The sequence below is a fragment of the Sinocyclocheilus anshuiensis genome, unplaced genomic scaffold, assembly GCF_001515605.1.
Source record: "Sinocyclocheilus anshuiensis isolate Anshui unplaced genomic scaffold, SAMN03320099.WGS_v1.1 scaffold246, whole genome shotgun sequence".
Taxonomy (NCBI): domain Eukaryota; kingdom Metazoa; phylum Chordata; class Actinopteri; order Cypriniformes; family Cyprinidae; genus Sinocyclocheilus; species Sinocyclocheilus anshuiensis.
The window spans coordinates 1974509-1985848 of NW_015542356.1; the positions used below are offsets into that span (position 1 = coordinate 1974509).

General features: G+C 36.7%; 1 protein-coding gene across 6 annotated transcripts in view; it reads right to left on the reverse strand.

Annotated features, from left to right (window-relative positions):
* Positions 1 to 11340, reverse strand: part of arhgef12b (Rho guanine nucleotide exchange factor (GEF) 12b) — a 104631-nt gene that overhangs the window by 35499 nt on the left and 57792 nt on the right. For 4 of the 6 annotated variants that reach the window (XM_016490560.1, XM_016490557.1, XM_016490556.1 and 1 more), the window contains exons 2-3: positions 3368 to 3388; positions 1870 to 1964 (exon numbers count right to left, since the gene is read on the reverse strand). In XM_016490560.1, coding sequence (XP_016346046.1) covers positions 1870 to 1964; positions 3368 to 3388 — 116 coding nt within the window. The remainder of the gene's footprint in view (positions 1 to 1869; positions 1965 to 3367; positions 3389 to 11340) is intronic. The other 2 variants (XM_016490558.1, XM_016490561.1) reach the window with 1 other exon arrangement.

Sequence of the window (11340 nt, forward strand, 5' to 3'; positions counted from 1 at the left end):
AACTTCTGATATACGGTTTTCTGAGAGCACACATCCGAAGCACATGGACAGAAAGCGGCTGTCACAGGCATGTGAGTACTAAACTAAGTTCTCATTCACACACAAGTTTACGTTAAAAACACACACAGGTTACAAAAACAGTCGGTTATGTTTGTGAAGGTAAACTGCTGGGAAATAAATAGCATTTTAATTTTAGATCTGTTAACAGCAGCAATATACAGTAAATAAATCAATAAATCCACTGCTCTCTTGTCTCCTCTGAGGCTGGGACTGTAAATAGTGTTCTGTGGTCGTCTGTGCAGCCAAAGACAGAACAGTTAGCATGTTTTGCTCAGACTTTCGCCATGGCATTAGAACTAGTAAAATAAATGTTATGTTCCAGGCTGTGCAGGGGATGTGAAGTGCAGAAATGGGTTGGTGTCTGTATTCAGAAAGGCATTGAAAACAAATAACGCACATTCTAATAAAATAACGCGAGCCACTAAAGGGACATGGTTAGCTGATTTCTAGTGGTAGCCTGTTACATTACAGTAAATAAGATTTCACTTACCACATAAACAGAGTAAGGAGAGATGACTGAGGATGATGGCGAATGATTTACAGATCCTGAGCACCACTGACAAGCATCTGATCTTGTAAAATGCGTGGTAAGTACTGCCGCTGGAGTTTACATAGATCATGTGCGATCGCAAATCTCGAAAATGAAAGTAAAACGCGATCGTGCATCCAATGGTGTTTCAATGCCCCGCATATTAATAGCGGCTCCCTGATGCCCGCATTTTTTATACAGTATAATTACCCAACGATATAACTGCGAGAGACAGTATTGAAATATATATTTTCCCTGTGTTTCCTTCCTGCTGTGTGAGCTACTGAAATGAGCCGCACTGTGAAACAGCCAATCAGAGCAGAGCTCAACATTATTATTCATGACCCTTCCAAATAAGATAAAAATAGACCATTTCATTCTAGGGACAAATCTTAGGGTTGTAAATGGACGTAAAACCGTTTCTGGAGATTTTTTGCCCTTACCTAAGCCACATACCTTCTATGTAGATATCAGAGAACAATTTAAAATATTGTATCAATGCATTCTATGGCACCTTTAACATATTTTAGTGAAAACTGTGATACTTTTTTTTTTCAGGATTCTCTGATGAACAGAATGCTCAAAAGAACAGCATTTATTTGACATTTTTGTAACAATATACAATTTTTCACCGTCACCTATTTAATACATCCTTTCTGAAAAAAATAGTAATTTCTAAGATGTAAAAAAAAAAACATACTGACCCCAAATTTGAAAACAGTAGTGTATATTTGCTGATATGTTTAATGGCAGGTTCTACTGTTTATGGGTGAACTATCCCTTTAAGAGTTGCACTGAGTCTGATCCATGAACACATTACTCAGCAGTGACCAGAAGTCAAAGTCAGTGTTAAGCCTTTAAACAAGGTGCTACTCCAGCATTTAAATGATGATTGAGGTCCCTGTGGTCCCTCTGATGTCACAGCTAACATGTTCCTGCTGCAATTATCTTCATACAAACTGAAGCAGTCCAGCAGCAGCACACTGGGTCTGCATTCAATCTCTCAGCTACAATAAATCTACAGACATACAGTTCACTGGTCTTTAGAGCAACGTGCACTGTATCTGCACACTATCCAAGCTGTCACAACCCAGATATAAGCATTTGACTATAAATAACCTGCTTAAATTGATCAGTTACTTTTAGTTTACAAACAAAATAACACTGAAACATCTTGTTTTGCACCACAAAATACTCTTGGAGTGGTGAAAACGAGAGAGAGAGACAGTTATGCATTATTTAGATGTCTTTCAAAAGGAGACAAACAGACGGGTTCTTACCTGTGGGGTCAAACTCATGCGAGGGGGGGACTGACGCCTTGTCGCTTTTGGGCTTTTTGTCTGGGGGATGGTCCTTGCTGAGAATACTTCCTGTCCTGTGCACACATACATACAAATGGGAAAAAAGGGTCACCGTCACTGCCACATCATGCTATTTTTATCCAGAAGCACACAAAAACTAGACAGGAAATGTGGATCCACTTACAAAAGGTCACACTCATGCCCCCCGTCCAAAAACAGGCCCAGAGACAGCAGACAAAACATTTCTGACTAACACAATGCAAACTACTGTTGACTATGAATTTGACAATTATAGAGAGCTATCGTGACTAGGGGTGGGCTCAGGATGATCAACTAGTTGTCCATATACCAATATACCTTATATATAAATGCTTTATTAATAAACGTGCGATTAGTCGGCTCCTGCGTCAGCAGCATCATAAGGGCCTTTCGCACCGCGGGAACCTTTTCATAGTACCAGAACTAATTGTGGAACACCTTATACATATGCGTTGTGGTACTCTCGTGAATGTGGTAGCTGCATTGCTGTCTAATATGCAGGGTCAGAAAGCTCTCGGATTTCATCAAAAATATAACACAAATGTGTTCAGAAGATGAAGGTCTTACAGGTTTGGAAGGACATAAGGGTGAGGAATTAATGACAGAATTTTCATTTTTGGGTGAACTATCCCTTTAAAGACAATGTGGTTTTCATACTTTTGTTTTGCTGGCTTAACGCAAATACATCTACACTACCATTCAAACATTTGAGATGAGTAAATAATTTAATTTGAAAGAAATATCTTTATTCATCAAGGACACATTAAATTGACCAGAAGTTTGTAATGTTCAATTTCAAATAAATACTATTCTTTTGAACTTTCTATTCATCAAAGAATTCTGACAAAATATATTTAGACTTTAAAATATATTTAGAACATTAAAGTTATTTTAAATTGAAATAATATTTCATAATATTACAGTTTTTGCTGTATTTTTGACAAAATAAATGCAGCCTTGGTGAGCATCTTACAGACTTCAAATTTTTGAACATTAGTGTTAATTCAGGGAAAATAAAAACTTTTTTCCTCCAAGTAAAAATTTGTTTTAATGCAATCAGATTATGATTCTTACAACTAGATTATATATAAATTGGTGAGTTTTGCGAACCTGTCAATGGCAATTTTTTGAATTCACATTTGGCAAGTGTACATTTTGGATCCTGCTCACAAGCAAATAAACAAGGAGAAACTGCAAGAATAGATATGACTCAACCTCTACAAGTATGTAAAGCCTGAGCTAATGCTGTGAATCTGAGCGTTTTATTATCACATGTTCATATCAGCGGCAGCATCAGTGTTGTGTCTACGCTCAACCTGCCCATATCGCTGTCTGCAGAGAACCGCCATTAGCTGTCTGCCTGACTGCCGTACTTCTCTCTGGGGCTATGAGGGTGTTTCACTAGGAAAGAGCAACAGGAAGGAGGCACTGCACTCACCTGCTCGCTTTTTTGGGAAACCTGAAAGACAAAGGAATTTATTTTTAGAAAAGGTGTTTGAAAAAATATGCTAATAGAATATTTACAATAGTAATTTGATTTTCACAGTACACTACCATTCAAAAGGTCGAAATAATTTTTTTAACAGTACCTAAGGTCACCAAGGCTGCATTTAATCAAAAATACAGTAAAAACTGTAATACTGGGAAATATTATTACAGTTTAATGTAATTTATTTGTATTAAAATAATGATATTTTAAAATGTCTCATATTCCTGTGATGGCAAAGCTGAATTTTCAGCAGATATTACTCCAGTCTTCAGTGTTACACGATCCTTCATAAATCATTCTAATATATTGATTTCTGTTAAAGAAACATTTCTTATTGTTGAAAATGGTTATACTGATTAATATTGTTGTAGAAACCATAATACATTTCTTTTAAGACACTCTGATTAAAAGAAAGTTCAAAAGAACACCATTAATTTGAACAAGACATCATTTGTCTTTTGATCACTTTTGATCAATTGAATGCACCTTTGCTCAATAAAATAAAAAAATCACTGACCTCAATCTTTTGAATGGTAGTGTATGTGTGTGACACACTAACATTATTTTAAAATAACATGAAACATGAAATTACTACTTACTACTATGTCCCCACCCAAATCTCAATAACATTTATACATTAATATAAATATTATTTTTGAATGAATTAATTTTTAATGAATTCTAATTAATTACATTATATATTAATATAAATGGTATAAAAATGTTACTTAAAAATACCTAGTAAAACCTGAGCAGAAAAAAAAAAACATCTTACATTACGGTAAGGTTATACAACAATGCAGCCATTTCTGTAGGTAATTCAACCAAGAAATGTTTTATATGCTACATAACTATATATTGATAATCTAGTGAATTATAATCCACCACAGATAAACAGTATAGTGGAATCGCTACTGGTTGACATACTGTCCTCAGCAAGCGCCACTAATGATAGTTTCCAAACATATCCAAACAAGCCCACAAGGGCCATGCGTTATTATTTTTCTGTCTTGTTTTCTCAGAAACATTACATCATTATTTTTGCAGCTACGCAGAAATGACACACTTCAGCATTCATTTGCTCTGCTTTACATCAACAGTTATGTTGTAACTGCCTATAGAAACTTTGCACCACTGATGGTGGTGTTGCATAATACATTTGTGTATTTGACTTTCCATCACCCTAAACTTTCCCCTGCCCCATGTGCTGCCCATAATCTGTTTAGTGTGTCTTGCCAATGGCTTCATGTCCTGTACCAGGATCAAATTCAGCTGTAAGTACTCCCTTGTGACCCGGCATGACCTCTGTCAGAATTTAGTCTGCTTTCAAAACAAAGGCTCATCCTCTACATAAAGGACACAGATTGGAAACTTAACTAGTTTACATAGTTTATAGTAGGACATTTACAGTCATTAGCTGCTCCAAACTGGTCAAGATGGTTGACCAACAGACTACCAACTTGTGAACATTGTTTCATCCTGGTAGATTGCTAAGACTAGTTGGAGCTAACAGACCACCTTTGACCAGCAGGCCAACTACCATGACTGAAATAAGGGGGTTTTCAAACATTATTGTAAGTTTGATGATTCTGTTGTGAGAGTTTTTCTTTCACTGCATGACAAAATAAATACTCGGCTTTCATATTGTTATTGCACTGAAGCCACAGCAAATTATGAAAGTTTCTGTAAAATATAACAAATAAACATTTGCAGAACTGTATGGAGATTCAGATTTTTTTTTCTTGCTCCTAAAGCCCAGGTCCTCAACAGAAAGAAATAATTGTGATTAATCTATTGATTTTTAACCAGTATTTAGAAAGCACACTCAAAAAAGCAATAATGTCAAATGTAGTAAATATGATAACTTAATATATCAACTAAATGTTCATTGCAATAATGTAACATTCATTTTGACATAAGACAACACAATTTGGGGAAACTTATAATGATAATTATTAATAAACAAAATAAGAAATGTTTATTGCAATATTTCAATATTGCAGTTATTATTGCTGATGTTGTTATAATTTACTAAACAAAATAAGAAATTACTATTGTAATATACCACTGTAAAATAGTTGCTGCTGTTATATTATTCTTATTTTTATTAGTGATCGACCGATATTGATTTTTTTATAACCGATACCAATACCAATTATTTGCATGTTTATGTGCCCGATAACCGATATGCAGAACCGTTATTTATTTACTGTTATAAAGTAAATAAATGACTGACTGACTGAAGAACACACTTCACTTTGTTTTTTCCTCTTTTCAGTCATCTTTTTTTTTTTTTTTTTAAGTGTTGAAAATTAGCAGTCTTTCATGTTAAATTTAATCTTCATATTACAACAAAAAACAATTTTATTTACAAAAAGCATCAACAGCAACAACACTAATATTAACAGTAAGCAAAATAAATGTAGAATGTCTAATGTTTTCAAATGGAGAAAATAAATAAAGGACAGGAGTCATATCAACTTCATTTTAAACTACAGTTTTAGTAGTTTTATAAGCTGTTTAATAGCTACAGAGTCAAGAATAATTCACCAGATAATGTTAATTCACTGAATAATATTCTCTTGAATATTGGAACATAAACAAAACATCTTATTTTATTGTATTTCTCAACTGGAATGTTATATCAGAATTATTAATAATGTTTTTGTCCTTCTACATTATGAAATGCCTGCTGGCAGCGCGGTTTATCTATGCAGTTACACAGAACTATACTCAAACTGCGATTGCTCGTGGAGATAAGAAATAATTAATTTACATAGAGTTGTATTTCTTTAGATGTTTATTAGTGAAATAATGGTTATATAATAAATGTTAATACAATTTAGGGTATTTTAAACAAGTGAATCTTGTTAAAAGTTACATGCGGTGGCCGTGCTGGAGCATTTCCTGAGCATCAACCCGGTGAGTGAACAGCGATATGAAAGCGGCTTCACGAGACTAATGATGAGCAAATATACAACAGAGTGAGAATTAAATTCAGCGCATTTATTTCCAACATGCGTTCATTCATGGCTGTATTATTTAACTCATGCAAAGTTACGTCTTTATTGGGAGAGGATCTTGACGGATTATCTACCTCATTCATGGCTGCATATTATTTAGTTCAGGCAAAGTTATGTCTTTATTGGGACAGGACTCGACGGATTATTTTACATGACTCCGTGAGTTGGTCTCTATTTCTTAGAGCCAAGCTGCATAAACTACATATCAGGAATCTATGTAATGCATCTAATTTGTGCATAAATGGCTATGTTAAATAAAGTTTATTAACTATAGCAAATCAAGTACCTGCAACATGCCGTTGTTGTTGTCTCGTCTCCCCTCAGATGCACTGCAATGGCGATCCTGTGCGCAATTCTCTAAACACCCAAAAGATGGCGGCATTTATCGGTGAATCCGATATTACAAAACCGATATCAGATTATGGTAAAATGCTTAAATATCGGGAAAATATCGGTAAATTGATATATCGGTCGATCTCTAATTTTTTTTATTATATTTTACAGTACAACTGTAAATTTACAATACTATTATTTATGTCTTAGGTAAAAAAAAGAGTGTTATTTTTTGTATAAAAGAGTGCCCTGCTTCACTCTGAAACAAACAGCACATACATGTATTTAAATAAATCGTAGATTTTGTGATTTGATAAAGCCATATTGTGATTTCGGGTTTATTCCGATTAATTGTGCAGCCCTAAAAATACACAGTAAAATCTTTATTATAAAACGGATAGTTCCGGTCCTTGATCCTGATTGGTTGAGCCGCGTTCGAAGCTGTTGTAAATTACACTACAAACATGCACCTTTGTTTACCACAACCACAACTGTTTCTGAGGAACTACATTGCTTGGTGGAAGAATACTGTTTTTATTAATATCATTACACTTTATTTGCTCTGTTTTATTCTGTGAAACCTTACTACGTATATGGAATAACCGGTTTTATAAAAGCAAAAAGCCCCGTAAAGCCATGGTTTACAGTGAATTTATAACAGCTAAGGGGGTTTTAGACACTCCGCTTCGCGTCATGCCTAACAACGCACCTTAGCTGTTATAAATTCACTGTAAACCACAGCTTCACGGGGCTTATTGCTTTATTTTCCTTCCCTCATACCCCCTGGAGGTCCCATGACTCCTGATTGAAAACCCTTAAACTACATTTTAAATAACATGCTAACAATGTGCAGTGCTTTAGATTTCAGTTTGCACAGTAAAATATTATTGGAATAGCCTTTTTCACCTTTTATATCCTTTAAAGCGCCACAGTCACACACATTCAGACAGAATGGTTGCATCATTAAATCTTGCACGGTAGTTTGAACGTACTACACAAGAGTTGACAGCATGTCAAGTTAAAAATGTGTCTGGAGGTCTTAAACAAACCCATAACATATCCGACCCTGAAATCACCTCAATTATACAAGCCTTGCTCAAGAACAATGAATCGACCAGTTGATTTTGAAAGTATGTATTTTTGTACTCTCCCACTTCAAAAACAAAAAACAAAAAAACAGCCTGAACATGTTAAGCTGGTGTGACATGGTTTTTCCAGCAGGGATTTCTGCCCTTGACCACAGAGCGGAAAAGACATTGCTTGTGTACACACAGTAAGGCTTTCATCAAACACACAAGTTTTGATGTTTCCACACACATCAGATCCTCTATTCTCACGAGTCACATGTATTTTTTGAATATGTGCGTCAGTCTTTAACATGGCATACTCCTGAGATAGATCACAGCGATAAACTCTGCAGCTGAACACGCAAGAGTAGCCGTATCTCATCAGCGAGCGGGCTGCTCTTGGGGAAGGAGTCTCTTTACAGAAATAGCTCAGACATCTCGTCCTCCCTCCCTTCCTCTCAGCTCCTTCCGCGGGTGTTTTTTGTTTTTGCTGCTGTTCCTTCCCCTGCACAATGGAGCTCCACACGGGAACAATAGCCTTCACGTCAGAGCCGGCCCACTACACAGCAGCCCTGTGGGCCTGATTCCCGGAAACAGAAAGGGCTTCTGGCAGGGTCCCCTGTTTCCTGAATGTGTGAATGAGGGAGGGAGGGGGGAAGGGGCGTTTGGGGTGGCTAAGAGTGAAGGCACAGGGCAGGACTGGGCCAAAATAAAAATTCTCAAGGCTTTGCTCCCTCGTGCTTTCTACTTCTCTCTTTTCCGACGCGCTGCTCTCTCTTTCTTTGGAAAAAAGTCTTTAAGCTTTTAGTAGCCAACAAACAAAATCACAGCTTAAACATTCTGAAGCACTGCCGATCCAGGCCACAATAATCAAAGCAGAGAACATCAATCCTCCGAGAAATCAAATGGACATTTTTCGTTAATGCCAAGTGAAAATGAAAGAACTATGGACTGAAAAGTTAGAAAATCTGATTTCAATAAGAAGGGAAAATCTGTAATTATTTTGCGTGACTTTGTGGAAACGGGAAGAGCTTCATAATCCAGTTCACAAGAGATTAGAGAGGAAAAGAAAGAATTAATGTCATGGTACTTTGGTTACTTTTCTTACTGAGCTGTCTGAGTGATTCAGATGGTTTTGCTAACCTGTTTCGCTGATTCAGTATAGGCAAAGACGTTTTCAGCTATTTTTTCCGTATTATCCAGTAAAAAGATAGAATCACAAACTGAATCAGACTGTTTTGTTAACCTGTTTCACTCATTCATTATAAAGAACCCATCCGAAGAGTGAGTCCTTTGCATCGTGGCAATGCTGGTTTTCTAAACAACTAACAGAAAAAAAATAGACTGATTGATAAACATGCCTGATAAAATATTGTCAAAGAAAATCTTCCTCATCAGAGAAGGATTTTATCAGTAAATCTTTACTTATTATCCAGTAAAGAGTCTAATGGCACCCACAACCAAGATCATACAACAAAAATAATCTGGTTAAAAATTCCACTATGTTCGTCTTGACATGAGGAAAAAATAGATATTGTTCCCTCATTTTATTTAAATCATGGCCATGTTGTTCTAATTTGTTCCCTCATTTTAATTCAGTTTAAACGTATCATGGGAACAAATTCACAGTATCTTGTGTACCAATATCTTGGACTCAGCAGAGTTCAGTTCCTTAAAAAAAAAAAAATCCAAATATTCTCAGGGATATACTTTGAACTAGCTATGAATGTCACAGATCTGTGAGCAGTCTCTATGCAGAAGACATCACAGAAACAAACATCAAACACACATCCAAGCCAATAAAGTGCATTCAGACTGACATAAACCTGTGCCACAACCTGATACTCAACAGCTTTTGCCAGCTAAATTTTAACATAAATCACTATATAATAGAGTTTATGACATTAGCAATTAAAATAGTGAATAATGAAGAGATGAAGTGAATAATGATTTAAATTTTGGTCAATTCGTCTCACAAAGAAATTGTATCACAGAAACAGTATTAGCATTTCTTCCAATATGTGATGTACATCCTAATGCAACAGATTATGGAAAAAGAAAGATCTGAATGACAGCTTGAGGTTGTAAGAAGTCTGTCATTTAGGACAAACTAAAAATTAAACATTATTGTTACGATTATTATTAATGCATTTGGTAGATGCTTTTATCCAAAGCAACGTATATAGCATTCAAATATAATTACAATTTATAACTGCATGCATTCCCTTGGAATCGACCTTGGCATTACTAGCACCACTGTCTACTGTTTGAGCTACGAGAAGGCTAAACACATGAATGGATAAATTGTTCGCAGTAACATCATTAATACGCATTTTAAAAATTTCCATTTCATGCCAACTTTAAGACTTGGGAAGATACAGCAAGAGCCCTAGGGTTCTATTTTTGGAACACAGTCCACTTTCGCTGTATGAAAAAGAGCAGCTTGCACGTTCTGAAAAGTTTCTCCTTTTATGTTCCACAGAAGAAAGTAGCCTAAGTCACACTGGTTTGAAACAATGTAAGTGTGAGGAAATGATGACAGAATGTTCATTTTTGGGTGAACTATCCCTTTAACACTGCACAAGTTACTCATGTCATAAAACCATTTCAGATAAACAAACTATAGAACAAAACAATTTCTCAAACCCCTAATCCATTAAACTATTACTGATCCCAAATCAGTCAAACAGCAGCTGGTTCCCAAGCCATGTCTCTCAAAAACACCACTAGGAAGCTGATTTAGCAGCAGTGTAATCACTCTACAATAGCAGTAGATCTGTAATATGATGCCATTGTAACAGGGGAATAATGATTATGCTAAGCTGCTCAGAAAACATTTAGCACCTCATTTTTCCGTCATTTGTTGGCCAACAGCAGCCTCTGGATTACAGAGTCATTTGCGGGTTCCCTTTCATGGGAACTTCGAACTGCGTCCTCTAGGGGTCGCTATGGGGAACGCCTCGTCGTGACCCGTGTCTGAAGCATACATTGAAAAAACACCAACTCGTTGGCCGGCGACAGCCATGACGTAACTACCGGTGCGACTATAGAATAAATAGGCGCCGGGAGCACACATCATTCTCTTCGTCGTCTTCATTGACTGTTTTGTTTGAAGCGTGCATTTCTGTGGTAAGAGCGATCTCTATTCATCTCATTATGGCGAGCACTAGCAAAGCGTTTAAGGATGTGTGCATCCGTGTTGACGTTGTTTAACATCTGATGACACACACGATCTATGCGTTATTTGTTTGGGCAAAGAGCACGCACGCGATGCCTCCGAGGGGGCAATCGGTGTGCACTGCGAGCGTTTTTTCCAAGGAAAAAAGCTCCGCTCTCGTTTGTCTCTCTTTTCGAGGAAAGAGGGGCAGCCATCTGCTTCCCGCGATTCAGGACCCACCGCTGCTGAGGCACGGAAGGGAATGAGCTCGTGGGATCCCAGGTGGATCTGGCCGATGAGTTTGAAGGGGGGTTTCCCTTTCGCGATCGTCGGCTGTGCACG